Source organism: Diabrotica virgifera, chromosome 2 (assembly GCF_917563875.1).
Source record: "Diabrotica virgifera virgifera chromosome 2, PGI_DIABVI_V3a".
In the NCBI taxonomy this organism is placed as follows: domain Eukaryota; kingdom Metazoa; phylum Arthropoda; class Insecta; order Coleoptera; family Chrysomelidae; genus Diabrotica; species Diabrotica virgifera.
The window spans coordinates 140,714,750-140,733,566 of NC_065444.1; the positions used below are offsets into that span (position 1 = coordinate 140,714,750).

An 18,817-nucleotide genomic window follows, 5' to 3' on the forward strand; every position below is an offset into this window, starting at 1 on the left:
TTGAATTTTTTTGACAATGAAAAGTACTATTACCGTACTTTAATTGTTATACAGGGTGTCCCGAAAAGTTGGTCATTAATTATACCACAGATACTGGGGTCAAAAATAGGTTGATTGAACTTCACTTACTTAAGTAGTGCACATACAATAAGTAGTACATACAATAAGTAGTGCACACAAAAAAAATTACAGCCATTTGAAGTTACAAAATTAAAGTCAATTTTTTTTTCATATATCGAAAACTATTAGAGAATGTTTATTGAAAATGGGCATGTGGCATTCTTATGGCAGGAACATCTTAAATAAAAACAACAGTGAAATTTGTATACCCCGTTTGTACACCCCATAAAAATTTTATGGGCTTTGTTCCCTTAAAGCCCCCCAAACTTTTGTGTACGTTCCAATTAAATTATTATTGTGGTACCATTAGTTAAACACAGTATTTTTAAAACTTTTTGCCTCTTAGTATTTTTTCGATAAACCAGTTTTTATCGAGATGCGGTTTCTTTTTAAATATGTTTACATAAAAAATTTACTGGGGTTTCGTTCCTTTAAACCCCCCAAATATTTGTGTACCTTCCAATTAAACCATTATTGCGGTACCATTAGTTAAACAGTGTTTTTAAAACTTATTTGCCTCTTAGTATTTTTTCGATAAGGCACCTTTTATCGAGATGTGGCTTCTTTAATATTGTTCAAAATATACCTAAAAATGTAAATTACAAATAAATTTTGATATTATTAGCAGATCTCTATAATAGTACTTATTTGATGTACGAGTATATAGTACACCCCATATACAAATATGTGGTGGATTTGACAAATACTCAAAATATCTCAATAAAAACTGGCTTTTCAAGAAAGTACTATGAGGCAAAAAAGTTTTAAAAACACTGTATTTAGCCAATAGTACTACAATAACAATTTAATAGGAACATACACAACAGTTTAGGGGGGTTTAAGGGAACGAAACCTTCATAAAATTTTTATGGGGTGCACAAATTTCACTATAATTTTTTTTAAGATGTTCGTGCCATAAGAATGCATTTTGAATACAAAATCTCTAAAAGTTTTCGATATATTGGAAAAAATTTATTTTCATTTTATAACTTCAAAGGGCTGTAACTTTTTTTATGTGCACATTTGTACTAAGGTAAGTTAGGTTCAATCAACCTATTTTTGACCCCAGAATCTGTGGTATAATTTATGACCAATCTTTTCGGGACACCAATATTCCCTATGTCTAAATTTATTAGTTTTCGAGATATTATCGTTTTTTAGAGCAAATAATTAATTATGTAGGTGTCTAATTTTTTTCAAATTTTAAGTAAGCCTTGGCTGAATTGTCTAAATCTGACAGTTCACCATAATAAAATTGTTTGTATATTGTAAGCTAACAGTTCACCCTAATTGTTTATGTATTGTGTTATTTAATAGTTAAGATTAATTTTACTGTTGATGAAATGGTAGATCTGATCTGGATATTGGGGAGTGCAATAAAAATGCGTTATTATAAGAGAATTTATTATAAACTGTTCCCTGAAAGACGACAACCTACAACAGCAAGCTTTGAAACATTGAAGGATGGTTTTAACCGCACTGGTTTAGTTATGTATGAAAACCACGAACGAACAAAATGTACTGCAACAGAGGAAAACTAAATAAGTGTGTTGCCGGCAGTTACTGAAAATTCACATACAAGTAGACAAAATATTTCGAAATAAAAAGAACTAACCTACTACTCTGTGCAAAGAATTTTTGCAAAAAACAGAATGCACCTTTACCGCATTCAATTGCACCAAGAATTAATTCAGGAAGATTTTGAAAAGAGAATATTATTTTGTAAATGGGTGTTAGATAAAATTTGGAGGTGAAGCTACGTTTCATAAAAACGGTTCAGTTGATGGGCATAACTTTCATTATTATGCCACAACTAATCCATACCACATTGTTGCACATAGTCAAATTAGATGGTCGTATTGTTGGTAACTATGACGTGGGACCATATTTTTTTGAAGAAAATCAAAATGGTGAAATGTATTTAGATTTTTTGGTGAATCAATTGCCCATTTTGTTGGAGGACGTTCCACTTCGTACACGTGAAAAAATGTGGTTTTAGCATGACGGTGCTCCTGTTTACCATAATGCATTGAGTCAAGGTGAACTTGACGACCTGTTTCCTGGTAGAAGGATTGGAAGAAATGGAGCAGCAGCGTAGCCACCCAGATCACCAGAATTTAATAAAATGGACATTTTTTTCGGGGTTGCGTTAAGAATGAACTTTATAAGATACCTCCAACGACAAGGGATGAGATGAAAAATAAAATACAAAGTGTATTTCGAAGTGTTATTGTACAAATGCTTCGTAGGGTAACTAACTCATTCACTGTCCGTTTTCAGGTATCAAATTTGTTAGGAGGTCATTTTGAACATCATATGTACCTAATTAAATAGGTATTTTAAATATTTTATTAAAAGTAACGTTTAATTTTTTCAAAAATGTTGTATTTTGTATTTGTATTTTTTTTAAAATTTATTAGTGATAAATTATTTTTCATTCTTTATTTGTTACATTGTTACATTTAGATTCAAAAGTAGTAATTAAATGTTTTAAAAATGTTGTATTTTGTGTTTGTGTTTTTTTTTGTGTTATTACTAATAAATTTTTCTTTCTTTATTTGCTACATTGTTACATTGATTACCGAACTGATAATCAGTTGGTAATCGTAAACTGTCAGTTTTAGCACTGTGTAGATACTGTGGTTTTACACAATTCATTCATGGCTTACTTACAATTTGGAAAAATTTAGACACAATTAATAATTTGCTCTAAAAAATGAAAATATCTCAAAAACTATTAGATTTAGACATAGGGAATATTATATAAAAATTTGTAATGCCTACTTGTCGATAGTGACATAAAATAGAGGGTTTTCCATTTAAAATTACTGAGAAAATAATGTACTTGCATTTTCACTCACCCTGTATTCGATATAAAGAAAATTAGCAATATCAATTATTTTTGAAAATTTGACCATAAATAAAAAAATTTGGCATTAATAAACCATTGCTGTTGTGCTTACTTTTAATTATGATAAGTACACACACCGGCAAAATTAGCCAAACACCTTAAAAATGGGACATGTTTGATGTCTCGAATTTCCTAAACGTGTTGTCCGATTTGAGTGATTCTTTTAGCATGTTATAGCCTTATTAGTTAAGAATATCGGTGTAATAATATTGTTGCTAGACATGTACAGGTCATTTTATACCGGGTGTTACAATCATACTGTGTTTTTTTCTTAAAGTTCGGAACACCCTGTGGAATATTCTAGCATATCTAAAATATTAAAAATAAACCTCGCTTGTAGACTTAGGCTTTCTTAACATTTTCTTTTTTGATTCATTTGCTTATGTGGGAAAATAAAAAAGTTATGGGCTTTAACAACTAGCCATGTTTTTTATCAATAAATCCTCATAGTAGGGGAGGAAAGTATGCTAAATTTGCAGTTACTCGAGCGTTATGGGGACCTATTGGATTGTGGAGAGTGGGTGCTAAAACCAAAAAAAGTTAAGTTTTCCATAAAGTGTGGGACTACCCATTTTTTAATTTAATTTTCCATCTCCACAATAATTGGAAAAAATGTTGCGAATAAAAGTTGCTTATTTTTACGTCAAGGATCCAAATCTGCAATAAAAATTGGGGGCTCCTATTTAAGATTTTATAGTACCCCCCCCACCTCCGTGGGGGGTCGTGTTTGACGTCATTCGGTAGATTTTTGAAACATATTGAATAGGTGTATTTTGCAGTTGTACGATCTGATGTTAATTTCGCGAAATATCGCATGTTCGTATTTAAAATTTTTAATTTACCCCCCATCCCTCTCCGTGGGGTGTCACGAGCCAACACGGAGGTGGGGTGGGGGATTTAATTTAAAATCTTAAATAGGAGCCCCCAATTTTTATTGCAGATTTGGATTCTTTACGTAAAAATAAGCAACTTTTATTCGACACATTTTTTCGAATTATGGATAGATGGCGCTATAATCGGAGAAAAATGATTGTTTCAAATGGAAAATTAAATTAAAAAAATGGAAAGTCCCCCACTTTATGGACAACTTAACTTAACCTTTTTCTGATTTTAGCACATACTCTTCACAATCCAATAGGTCCCCATAACGCTCGAGTAACTGCAAATTTAGTATACTTTCCTCCCCTACTATGAGGATTTATTGATGAAAAACATGGATAGTTGTTAACGCACATAACTTTTTTATTATCTCACATAAGTAAATGAATCAAAAAAGAAAATCTGAAGAAAGCCTAAGTCTACAATCGAGTATTAATTTTAATATTTTACATATGCTAGAATATTCCACAGGGCGTTCCAAATTTTAAGAAAAAAACACAGTATGATTGGTACACCCGGTATGAAATGATATTTACCTGTCTTGCAACAATATTATTACAACGATATTCTTAAATAATAAGGCTATAACATGCTGAAAGAATTACTCAAATCGGACCAGGGGTTTAGGAAATTCGAGACATCGAACATGTCCCATTTTTAAGGTGTTCGGCTAATTTTGCCGGTGTGTGTACATAATAAATGAACTTGTTATGATTTTCATAGAAAATTGGTTATAACTTTGTAAATACCCTGTATAACATAAAAAAACCTTTATATTTTTGTGATGGGAAAGTTAAGAAGATTTTGAATATAAAATATAGGGTGTTCCGTTTAAAAAAACATGTTTGGTCTGCCACTATATTATCGAACACCCTGTAACATTCTAAGTAATTTTCTAATATGAAGCTCAAAGTTGGCTACAATTTTTGTTATTAAGTTTTATTGCTATCTATTACTATAGCGGATCTACTGAGCATTTTCACACTAGTCAATCACCCTGTATGTATACAGAGAGGTTCAAAATTATTGAATAAATTCGTGGACAAACGATAATTTAGGAGTTAGTTTATTGAACTATCCACCAAATTCACCAGCTTTACATATGGTAAATTGCTATAGTCTCTACAACCTTTTTCAAAATAATTTTGTGTCCAATAGTAGAAATGTAATTTTAGACTTAATCTTTTCTAATTGTAACGAGTTGAGTGTTGTAAATGCTGCTGATTTAATTTTTCCTAACTCCCTTATCCACAATGGTGTAATGTTTGATGTTAATATAATAAATAACAATAACGGTGATTCTTTAAAGTACGCAGAGTCATATTATGATTTTAAAAACGGTGATTACATCGGTATAAACTTTTCTTATCGAAAATAAATTGGGAGTCACTAAAGGCTTTGAATATTGAGGACGCTGTGTCTAAATTTTACGATATTATCAATCATGCAATAAATTCTTATATTCCTCAAAAAGTATGTAAGACAAGTACACTTCCAGTTTGGTTTAGCCAGTTAAAACGATTAATAATAGAAAAGAAAAAATATCATATAGTCCATGTGGTGAGACCGCTCCCGTCTGAAAAACATTTCTAATTCGGTTTCTCTGCGGATTCATATTCAAAAATGTTCCCTTTTAGTCCATGTGGTGAGACCGCTCCCGTCTGAAAAAAAATCTGATTCGGTTTCTTTTGTGGATTCCTATTCATAAATGTCCCCTTTAAACAAATCTGAAGGGTGCCGGGCGGAATTTTTGGGCAGAAATAGTTAAAACAATTTTTTTTAACAAATACAAAAGATCACGTTTTTTTGCTCTGAAATATATATTTCTAGATTTTTTGGGCCATTCTAAACACGAAAGGTATCTTGTATTTTTTCTCAAAAATTGACAGTTTTCGAGTTATAAGCGATTTAAAATCTGAAAAATGCGAAAATCGCATTTTCGAGGCTTAAAAACTCATATTTAAATTAGTCCTTTTGAGGTTACCAGATACTTAATTTGAAAGCTAAACATTCAGCTTCAAGATTCTGAAGAGTGATCGCGTCTAACTTTAATTTATACCGTTGTTTTTTAATTGTTAAATATGCATGTTTATGCGACTTTTTTGCCGGTGCGGCGCGCTCTATTTCAAAAATCTCCTATTTTCCCCCGAAAAATATTTTTTCTAGATTCTTTGGGATATTCCAAATAAAATAAGTTTCTTGACATTTTTCTCAAAAGTTAATAGTTTTAAAGTTATAAGCGATTTAAAATCCGAAAAATGACAAAAAAACGTATTTTCGGTTTTTAAATCGGTTATAACTTTAAAACTATTAACTTTTGAGAAAAATGTCAAGAAACTTTTTTATTTAGAATGTCCCAAAGAATCTATAAAAAAATTTTTTTCGGAGGAAAATAGGAGATTTTTGGAATAGAGCGCGCCGCACCGGCAAAAAAATCGGATGGACATGCATATTTAACAATTAAAAAACAACGGTATAAATTAAAGTTAGACGCGATCACTCTTCAGAATCTTGAAGCTGAATGTTTAACCTTCAAATTAAGTATCTGACAACCTCAAAAATACTAATTTAAATATGAGTTTTTAAGCCTCGAAAATGCGTATTTTCGCATTTTTCAGATTTTAAATCACTTATAACTCGAAAACTGTAAATTTTTGAAAAAAATTACAAGATAGCTTTCTTGTTTAGAATGACCCAGAAAAATTGTTTAAACAATTTCTGCCCAAAAATTCGGCCCGGTACCCTTCAGATTTGTTTAAAGGGGACATTTTTGAATAGGAATCCACAAAGAAACCGAATCAGAAATTTTTCCAGACAGGAGCGGTCTCACCACATGGACTATTTAAACAAATCCGAAGGGTGCCTGGAGGAATTTTTGGGCAGAAATTGTTTAAACAATTTTTTTAAACAAATACATAGAATCACCTTTTACTGCTCCAAAAAATATATTTTTAGGTTTTTTGGGTCATTTTAAACAAGAAAGGTATCTTGTGATTTTTCTCAAAAATTGACAGTTTTCGAGTTCACGCATTTTCGAGGATTAAAAAACTCATATTTAAATTAGTATTTTTAAGGGTGCCAATAACTTGGATTAAAGTTTAAACATTCCTTTTCAAGATTCCGAAGAGTGATCGGGTCTAACTTGAATTTAGACCGTAGTTTTTTAATTGTTTATTATGCATGTCCATCTGATTTTTTGGCCGGTGCAGCGCGCTCTATTTCAAAAATCTCCTATTTTCCTCCGAAAAATATTTTTTCTAGATTCTTTGGGATATTCTAAATAAAATAAGTTTCTTGACATTTTCTCAAAAGTTATTAGTTTTAAAGTTATAAGCGATTTAAAATGCGAAAATGTGTTTTTTTTGTAATTTTTCGGATTTTAAATCGCTTATAACTTTAAAACTATTAACTTTTGAGAAAAATGTCAAGAAACTTATTTTATTTAGAAGGTCCCAAAGAATTTAGAAAAAATATTTTTTGGAGGAAAATAGGAGATTTTTGAAAATAGTGCGCGCCGAACTCGAAAACTGTCAATTTTTGAGAAAAATCACAAGATACCTTTCTTGTTTAGCCAATGACCAAAAGACCTAAAAATATATTTTTTGGAGCAATAAAAGGTGATCTTATGTATTTTTTTAAAAAAATTGTTTAAACAATTTCTGCCCAAAAATTCCGTCCGGCACCCTTCATATTTGTTTAAAGGGGACATTTTTGAATATGAATCCGCAGAGAAAGTACAATTAGAAATGTTTTTCAGACGGGAGCGGTCTCACCACATGGACTTATAAAAAGTATAAGATGTTCAACATTTATGATGATTTTATTATTTTTCATAACTTAAGATCTGAATGTCGTAGACTAAGTAAATATTGTTATATGTTAGAGATTCTGAATTTAGAATTAATAGTGACTCACGCACTTTTTGGAAATTTATAAACAGTCGCAAGAAAAATTATGATGTACCTTGCCATTTATATTTAGGAAATGATCAAAGCAGTTCTGGGGAGGAAGCTGTGAATTTATTCGCCAAATTTTTTTCTACAGTGTACATTATCAATTTGAAAATGCTGGTAACATGAGCTCATGCTCTTTTAACATTAATACTATTTTTGAGAGTATTTACAATTTGTCTCCTAAACTAAATTTTGGCCCTGATGGCATTCCTAACTATCTATTAAGACAATGTGTTTGTACTATATCTAAGCCATTGTATATACTCTTCAATAAATCTTTGCAAGAAGGGGTTTTCCCTGATTGTTGGAAACGTAGTTACGTAAAACCTATATTTAAATCTGGTTCAAAGTCAAATGTTGAAAACTACAGCACAGTTTGTACTTTATCAGCAGTTCCAAAATTATTAGATTATTTAGTTACTAAGCAGCTTACTTGTGAATTCAGTAGTATTCTGGACCTGGTGAATGAACAACACGGTTTTGTACAGGGTAAATCTACAGTAACTAATTTACTTCTTTATCAGAATGACATTTTTATTGCTTTGGAAAACAAGTTACAAGTAGATTCCATCTATACTGACTTTTCTAAAGCATTCGATAGGGCCAATCATAATATCTTACTTGCGAAACTTACAGCATATGGTATTTCTGGAAGTCTCTTTGATTGGATGCAAAGTTACCTGACTAATCGAAGTTTAAGTGTAAAAATAGGATGTTTTCTTTCTAGTGCTTTTACAGCTACATCTGTAGTACGGCAAGGTTCCCACTGTGGCCCCCTTTTATTTAATTTGTTCTTGAATGATGTTCACTATATTTTTAAGTAAGTTAACTTTTTAATGTTTGCTGATGATGTTAAAATATATAAGACTGTCAAAAATGAGGATAACATTTCTCAGCTTCAGTCACAAGTAAATGATTTTTATGAGTGGTGTGGTAGAAATGATATGGAACTTAATATTAATAAATGCTTTTTAATAACTTTTGCTAGATCCCATTCGCCTATTCACCATCAATATTTTATTAATAATACTCCTGTCACACGTGTGAACAAATTTCGGGATTTAGGTATAATATTTGACTGTAAATTAACATTTTACTTTCACATTGACCATACTGTTTCGAATGCATTTAAGTTGGGTTTTGTATTACGTTCATCAAAAGATTTAGTCCTGTCGCCAGGGGGGGTACAACGGCCTCCTTAATTCAGATGGACTTACCCAAGTTTTTTTTATATATTTTGACCCGTAGAATACGAATTTTTTGGGTAACAGTTGATCCGAATGTCGATAAGATTGTTATAGACAAAGAACTTGAGGAATTACATAACAGCGATTTCTCGCAAAACAAAACATCTTTTTGTATTTTTTGGGTCATTTTAAGCAAAAAATATTCCTACAAGTTTTTTCGTAGAATGTATAGTTTTCGAGATAACCGCAGTTGAACTTTCAAAAAATCGAAAAATTGCAATTTTTGAACCCGAATAACTTTTGATTAAAAAATAAAGTAGCAATGCTGCTTACCGCATTTGAAAGTTTAAGTCAAATTATATCGGTTTTGATTATTTGAATTGCTAAAAATTAATTTTTTTATTGTTAAACAAATCTATAAATACATAGTGTTTCCCGTACCTAATACATGCGTTTTAACGCATGCTACGTAGAAATTGCCTCGCTTGCACTTGTAGCTACTCTACCTACTCGTTCGATTTTAAATGAGAAATCATTGAAAACATCACTCGCATACTAGGTGTTTATAACTTTGTTTAACAATAAAATAATAAATTTTTAGCAATGCAAATAATCAAAACCGATATAATTTGACTTAAACTTTCAAATGCGGTAAGCAGAATTGCTACTTTATTTTTTAATCAAAAGTTATTCGGGTTCAAAAATTACAATTTTTCGATTATTTGAAAGTTCAACCGCGGTTATCTCGAAAACTATGCATTCTACGAAAAAACTTGTAGGAATATTTTTTGCTTAAAATGACCCAAAAAATACAAAAATATATTTTGTTTTGCGAGAAATCGCTGTTATGTAATTCCTCAAGTTCTTTGTCTATAACAATCTTATCGACATCCGGATCAACTGTTACCCAAAAAATTCGTATTCTGCGGGTCAAAGTATATAAAAAAAGCTTGGGTAAGTCCATCTGAATTAAGGAGGCCGTTGTACCCCCCCTGGCGACAGGACTAATTTGTCAATTCACACAATAAAAATCATATATTGCAGTATCGTGAGATCAATTATTGAATATGGTTCTATTGTCTGGTCACCTAGTTATGCATATCGAGTCCTGAATATCGAAAAGGTTCAAAACAAATTTTACGTTTTGCAGATTTTAAGATGGGTTTAACAGTTAGAAATTATACTTATGACAATATATTAATGAGATTAAATTTACAAACTCTTGAACGCAGAAGAGCCATGTTGGATATTTGTTATCTTCGCAAAATTATCTCTGGTGTTATTAACTCCGAAGAATTGATATCTTGTGTGCTTTAATATACCTGCTAGATTGACACGAAATCCACAAATATTCAAGGAACAACGGCATGCTACAAATTATGGTCAATATGCACCAATTAGTAGATTGGCCCTGTATGGAAACAAGTTTAGTCATCTAATAGATCTGTTTGGTTCTTCAATTCACAAGAACTCTGAAGTCTTGAATTTTGAATTTGAAAAAAAAAATAGATTTAACTGTTGTAATTGAATCAGTTGTTTTCATCATTTGAAAATAATTTATATTCTTTTTTATTTTTTGTTTGTGTTTTATAGTTGTAGTTTTACGTATATCTGATTTTTATATTTTCAATATTATGACGAAAGCTCTGTTTTACTGTATTTTGTATGTATTGGGTTTATCCCATCAATAAATAAATAAATTAATTTTTTCGAGAATGGGCCACTTTGGAGAAAAATGCTGAGACAGGTCGATTTTTATTTTTAAATTATGATTTTTTGACATATATGCCATAATCGTAACTTCACCCATTTGGGCGTGATGACGTAATCTATGCTTTTTTTTAAATGGGAATAGGGGTCGTGTGGTAGCTCATTTGAAAGGTTATTCACTTCCCTATTCAGTAATATAAACATTAACATCAATATTTATCCAGGATGGTCAAAAGAATAATTTTTTAATTAAATTAATGGACGAAGAATTTATATACTTTATTTAACTCAAAATACATTTTACAGCTCTCAGAAAATAGAAAATAATGTTTTTTTGACAAATAAACATTGCTTTTTGCTTAAATTAAATGTACTGCCAAAAGTAAGGTGGGTTGCTGTTTGACATTTAATTTAAGCAAAAAGCAATGTTCATTTATCAAATAAGTTTTTTTATATTGTCTGACAGCAGTAAAATGTAATTTAAGTTAAATAAATTAGAGTGGAACGTCGATAAGTCTGATTAATCGGGACCGCGGCCGATCCGGGTTAACAAAAATCCGGGTTAGCCCGAGAATATGGTAAAACTTGATAAAATACGGTATACTTACAGATTAGTCCTGTCGCCAGGGGGGGTACAACGGCCTCGTTAATTCAGATGGACTTACCCAAGTTTTTTTTATGTATTTTGACCCGTAGAACACGAATTTTTTGGGTAACAGTTGATCCGGATGTCGATAAGATTGTTATAGACCAAGAACTTGAGGAATCAAATAACAGCGATTTTTGGCAAAACAAAACAATATTTTGTATTTTTTGGGTCATTTTAAGCAAAAAATATTTCTACAAGTTTTTTAGTAGGATGCACAGTTTTCGAGATAAACGCGGTTGAACTTTCAAAAAATCGAAAAACTGCAATTTTTAAACCCGAATAACTTTTGATTAAAAAGTAAAACAGCAATTCTGCTTAGCGCCTTTGAAAGTTCAAGTCAAATTATGTCGGTTTTGATTATTTGCATTGCTAAAAATTTATTGTGTTATTGTTAAACAAAGCTACAAACAACTAGTGCGTGAGTGATGTTTCTATGATTTCTCATTTAAAATCGAACGAGTAGGTAGAATAGGTACTAGTGCAATCAAGACTATTTCTACGTTACATGCGTTAAAACGCATGTAAAAGCACGGGAAACCCTACGTGTTTATAGCTTTGTTAAACAATAAAAAAATAAATTTTTACCAATGCAAATAATCAAAACCGATATAATTTGACTTAAACTTTCAAATGCGGTAAGCAGACTTGCTATTTTATTTTTTAATCAAAAGTTATTCGGGTTCAAAAATTGCAATTTTTCGATTTTTTTAAAGTTCAACCGCGTTTATCTCGAAAACTGTGCATCCTACGAAAAAACTTGTAGAAATATTTTTTACTTAAAATGGCCCAAAAAATACAAAATATTGTTTTGTTTTGCCAAAAATCGCTGTTATTTGATTCCTCAAGTTCTTGGTCTATAACAATCTTATCGACATCCGGATCAACTGTTACCCAAAAAATTCGTGTTCTACGGGTCAAAATACATAAAAAAAAACTTGAGTAAGTCCATCTGAATTAACGAGGCCGTTGTACCCCCCCTGGCGACAGGACTAGATAAACTCCATTATAATTGCAAAAACATGAAATACATAATATGCACAGTACATCTAAATTACGTACAGTTGTATACAGTATTGTTTATTTCTTGGTAAAAAAGTCAGTCAAAGTGAAAAAATGTTTGTTTTGTCTGATGCAAATCGGTCCTGGTTAGCCGGACTTCCGAGTTATCGGAAGCCGACTTATCGGGGTTACACTGTACATACATTCTTCTTTTTGTATTAATTAATTTAATTAAAAAAAAAATTTTGCCACCCTGTAGAAATAACGATGTTAATCTTTATATCACTGAATAGAGAATTAATAGTATATTATGCAACGAGCATTTAATGATAGTCATTATGAAACGAGTATGAGGGTTATGCCTCGCCGCATACGAGCCGTATGCGGCGAGTTTCGTGTAGAGTACGAGCTTCATAATGATAATGCAAGTTGTATACACTATTTTTTCTATGATCTTTCACAACAAAAAATATATTCAAATTTATTAATTTTGTAACAAATAATTTCAGTAGTTTGTCGGTTTGACGGTTTGTTTACATATTGAGAACTGAGAAAGCGTATGTATTTGACTCGCCATTGGTCACTGCGCTTGTGCCACCTTTATCGCGAATGCCATATCGCGATTTTATTGGTTAAAAATCTGTATCTTAATGAAAATCTGTATCATAATGACGTTCATTATGATACAGGTAGTGACATAATAATTGATATATTATAGTATGAGAATAGAAAAATAACATTTCAAATAAGACACGACCCTTACTTCCATAAAAATAATCATGTATTACCTCATTACTCCTAAACGGATGACGGCACTAATATGGCATATACACTCGGGTGCAAAAAAATCGATCCTAAACCTCTCGTCCGATTTAAATGATTTTTTACCGTGTTATAGCCTTATTCATTAACAATATCGCTGTAATAATATTGTTGCTGGACAGGTAAACTGTCATTGTATACCGGGTATGTACGAATCAAACTGTGTTTTTTTTTCTCAAAGTTCGCATCACCCTGTGGACTATTCTAGCGTTTATAAAATACTGAAATTAAAAACCAATTATAGCCTCATGTTTTCTTAACATTCTGTTTTTAGATTCATTCGCTTATGTTGGATAATAAAAAAGTTAAGTATTTTAACAACTGGCCATGTTTATCATCAGTACAGAGTGTTTCGAAATAAGTGCGGCAAACTTTAAGGGGTAATTTTACACATGAAAATAATGACAGTTTGCTTTATAATCATATGTCCGCAAACGCTTCGTGTCCGAGGTACGGGATGTTCAATTACAAACTGACGATTTATTTATTGCTTTAAAACCAGTTGAGATACGCAAATCAAATTTGGTGGGTTTTAAGACGTAGTTATTGCACATTTTTTGACATACAATTAAAAATTTAATAGTCACCATTAGCGCACAAACGGGTATTATGACCGATCATATTACCCGTATGCACGCCAATGGTGAATATAAAATTCTTAATTGTATGTCAAAAAATGTGCAATAACTACGTCTTAAAACCCACCAAATTTGATTTGCATATATTAACTGGTTTTAAAGATAAATAAATTTTGTAAATAAATCGTCAGTTTGTAAAAAAAATTGAACATCCCGTATCTCGGAAACGAAGCGTTTGCGGACGTATGATTATCAAGCAAACTGTCATTATTTTCTCATGTAAAATTACCCCTTAAAGTTTGTCGCACTTATTTAGAAACACCCTGTACTGATGACGAACATGGCCAGTTGTTAAGGTACCTAAATTTCTTATTATCCAACATAAGCGAATGAATCTAAAAACAGAATGTTAAGAAAACCTGAGGCTATAGATGGGTTTTAATTTCAGTATTTTATAAATGCTAAAATAGTCCACAGGGTGATGCGAACTTTGAGAAAAAAACACAGTTTGATTCGTACACCTGGTATACAATGAAAGTTTACCTGTCTAGCAACAATATTATTACAGCGATATTCTTAATGGATAAGGCTATAACATGTTAAAAAAAAAACACTTAAATCGGACAACAGGTTTAGGAAATTCGAGCCATCAAAAATGACCAAATTTTCAGTGGATCGATTTTTTTGCACCTGAATGTATGTCAAAAAATGTAATGTAATGTAATAATAAAAATCGACCTGTCTCGGTGTTGTTCTCCAAGGTGGCATATTTTGAACACCCCCCTCTCTTTTTCTCTCTCTATCATAATTTAAAAATAAACATCGACCTGTCTCGGGTCTCCCTCTCTCATAATATTAATATATCTACGTCATACGTCTTTGGTTTGTATCATATTTGGTATATACCAATAACGTGTGACGTAGATATATTAATATTAGACGACACATGACAGAAGCTCGAAACAAATGACAATCGATGAAAAGCCCTATAGGCTCTGAGCTTCGCTGGTGGCGCTCCTGGCGGATTACTAATTCAACTTTCACCGGTAATTTTTAAATTTATTATTTAATTGTTATCGCTTAACATTTACAACGCAAAAAAATAATTAAATTGTACTCGATTTTTTTTAAATTTTGCTAATCACTTTGACGTTCTATTAATAAAATATGAATTTCTTACTTCGGATACTTTCACAATTATCGTGTAGATGGCGCTAAGATTACCGTTTATTTCAATCAACGATATTACGGAACATTAAAAAAACTTAAATTCAGTATTTAAAACGTAAGTATATTTAAGGTAAAAATATATACCACAGCTTTGACCAACTAATATTTTTTATAATTAATGTTTTTACTTTTAATTTTAAATTAATCACTTTGACATTTATGTCAAATTTCCGGTAAACGTTTACAGACTTGCCACTACTGGCGCTCGCGAATTTGTAAATATCCCCTCTACGTACGAGCTCACAGCGTATAGGGCTTTTCATTCACAGTCATTTGTTTCGAGCTTCTGTCATGTGTCACATAATATTAATATATCTACCTCATACGTTATTGGTATATAACATTGATACAAACCAGAGACGTATGACGTAGATATATTAATATTATGTGACACATGACAGAAGCTCGAAACAAATGACAATCGATGAAAAGCCCTATTACCCATGAACGATCACATCAATCACTTATTTTGTAATTGCTGTTTAAAACAAAAGTTTGTTATTTATGGAAAAAGACAGCAAATACAAAGTAAGTGATTGATGTGATCGTTTATGGGTAATCTTTCATTTTTCCGACTGTATACGCTGTGAGCTCGTACGTAGAGGGGATATTTACAAATTCGCGAACGCCAGTAGTGACAAGTTTGTAAACGTTTACCGGAAATTTGACATAAATGTCAAAGTGATTAATTTAAAATTAAAATTAAAAACATTAATTATAAACAATATTAATTGGTCAAAGCTGTGGTATATATTTTTACCTTAAATATACTTACGTTTTAAATACTGAATTTAAGTTTTTTTAATGTTCCGTAATATCTAATTATAAATAATCTATTATAATCTTAGCGCCATCTATACGATTATTGTCAAAGTATCCGAAGTAAGAAATTGATATTTTATCAATAGAACGTCAAAATGATTAGAAAAATCTTAAAAAAATCGATTACAATTTAATTACTTTTTTGCGTTGTAAATATTAAGCGATAACAATTAAATAATAAATTTAAAAATTACCAGTAAAAGTTGAATTAGTAACCGCTAGGAGCGACACCAGCGAAGCTCACAGCGTATAGGGCTTTTCATCGATTGTCATTTGTTTCGAGCTTCTGTCATGTGTCGTCTAATATTAATATATCTACGTCACACGTTATTGGTGTATACCAAATATGATACAAACCAAAGACGTATGACGTAGATATCTTAATATTGTACGACAGATGGCAGAAGCTCGAAACAAATGACTGTGAATGAAAAGCCCTATATATCCCATATTATTTCCTTATTTTTTTTATTTCATCTATTCCGTCATGTTAATGTCACTGTAGCGGACTTTTTTTGTTTTTAGGAATGACAGATCGTGCGCAAGAAAACGAAATCACGCCCTCGAGGTTGGCAAGCCTGACTGGTTTTCAAGTAAAAATTCTTCGACATGCCCTTACTAAATTTCCAAGTGCAAAAAGAGTTGTTTATTCTACATGTTCAATAATGGCTGAAGAAAACGAAGATGTTGTGCGCCAAGTATTAGAAACAAATTACAATTTTAAGCTAATTTCAGCTAGTCAATTTGTAGGTGAAACATGGCATAGTTTCGGTTCATCCGATTATGGAGATATAGGAAAATTCTGTCTCTATGCAAAGCCTGACTCTGATTATACCAATGGATTTTTCGTAGCGATCTTTGAGAGGTTACAGGAAGCTGAAGAAAATCAATTTTTCAACACCAGAATCTTTAATTTTAAAAAACATGTGCAAGAAAACGAAAAATGGAAGTTAAAGAAACAAAAAAAATATAATCAAAATTTAACCAATATAGAGTTTGGTGAAAACCACGCCCATCAAACAGGAAATAGGAAAGAAAACAAGAAAATGCAAAATGTTCATATAAATAAAGATGGCAAACAAAACGATAAATGCAGTAATAATTCCAAAAAACATAATCAGAATGAAGTTATTCCGAAATATAAACAAAATAAGACGAAAAATTATACAGATGATGCTTCAACTGAATTGGAGAAATATGAGAATATAAATATATTGGAAAAAGAAGAAAATCTGAAAATAAAAAGAAAAGTAGCAAAAGCAGATCATGATAATTTGGAAAGTAAGCAACTAAAAAAATCGAAGAACAAGAAGACCAAATCGTTTGACTTGCAAATTGACTGCGAAAGATTAGAAAATCGAACACCAGAATGTATTGGTAAAACATCAATTATTTCGAACAATAAAAAGAGTAAAAAGTTCAAACAAGTCGATATTGGTCTAGGATCAGATATTATCGCAAGTAAGCATGTAGGAGTTACGAATGAATCAAAAATCAATACAAAAAAAATCAAAAGACAAAACATTGCCGAAACAATAGATGTAGATAAAGAAACAGAAATAATTTCGAAAAAAAGAAAAAAGAAATCAAAGAAAGTATTTGTGAATTAGCAACTAAATGCGCAAATAAATAAATCAAGTTCTTAAATGGACCTTGTTTTATCCATGTTTTTTTTATAAAAAAAAATTTATTTTGTAAATTTTGCTCTGAGTTGAATTAATTTTTATAATATAACTGTAAAGTTAACTAACAATAAAGTAAAATAAAAAATTCTTTAGTAATTTAATTTTTTAATGATAAATTTCTGAAATTATTTTCTTATGACATTTTTATATTAACGCTACAAAAACGTATACATAAATAATGTTCAAAAGATACATACTTATCCTTAATATAAATAATAGTAAATCTGAGACAGTTAAAACAAATTATTTAAAAAAGGTACAAAAATAATATAATTTTCTACATAATAAATCTTTCTCCTATTTTGAATTTAGTCGAGACATTTTTTGCTGATCATTTGGATCCAGTAAGAACTTTTCTTATATTCTTTGCTTTGATTCTGTTGGACTTCCAAATGTTTTCGCCATCTTTGGCAATGTAGAATAAATAATCAGGCATGTATTTCCTTAGAATACGGATTTTGGAAACGTCTCCGGATTGTTCTCTGAGTCGCTGTTATATTGTCTTCTGCTATAATTTTTTAACCTTACCTTCTTTTTCATCGCTAAAGTTCACTATACCTATACTCGATATCTGACAAATTTTCAGCCAATTCCTTTCACTGTGTGGCTGTCAAAATTATTTTAGAATTTTTATCCCTCAAATGAAAAAATGGTAGTATAATAACAGACTAATACAACAATTTCTTACAATTATTTCTTTATTTTAACTACCTCAAGATCTTAGGTTTATTATCACAAAAAACAGTTATATTAAATAAAAATCAAATAAAATTCAAGACTAATTTTACTCGCATCATCGGGCGCGTCATACTGACATCTAAACAAATCATAAATCGACGCGATATGTGCGTCGTCGTAAGTTTTCTAATATAGTCATTTGAGAATTCTTCTTCTTATGCAATCCACTAATGGATGTTCGCGATCACGTTTGACCATTTTTCTCTATCCCTTGCAGTATGTATTAGGTCTCCTATGTTTTTTAGGCCTGTCTATTGTTTGACTTTACGGAGCCATGACATTTTCTTCCTGCCCACTCCACTTTTTCCTTCGATCTTTCCTTCAATTAAGGTTTGCAGAAACTGGTATCTTTCATTTCTAATTAGGTGCCCCAGGTATGCCGTTTTTCTCTGTTTAATTGTGCACATCAGTTGTCGATCTGTGCCAATTCTTCCCAGGATTTCTTCATTTGTTATTCTTGCGGTCGAGGGCACTTTAAGGATTCGTCGATAGATCCACATCTCAAATACCTCTAGCTTATTCATTGTGTTTATT

The 18,817-nt window shown here is 31.1% G+C and overlaps 1 protein-coding gene across 2 annotated transcripts in view; it reads left to right on the forward strand.

Moving 5' to 3' along the window:
• Positions 1–17,632, forward strand: part of LOC126880239 (28S rRNA (cytosine-C(5))-methyltransferase) — a 324,100-nt gene extending 306,468 nt beyond the window's left edge. For both annotated transcript variants that reach the window (XM_050644009.1, XM_050644010.1), the window contains one exon: positions 16,386–17,632. In XM_050644009.1, coding sequence (XP_050499966.1) covers positions 16,386–17,470 — 1,085 coding nt within the window. In that variant the 3' untranslated portion in view covers positions 17,471–17,632. The remainder of the gene's footprint in view (positions 1–16,385) is intronic.
• The last annotated feature ends 1,185 nt before the right edge of the window (positions 17,633–18,817 follow it).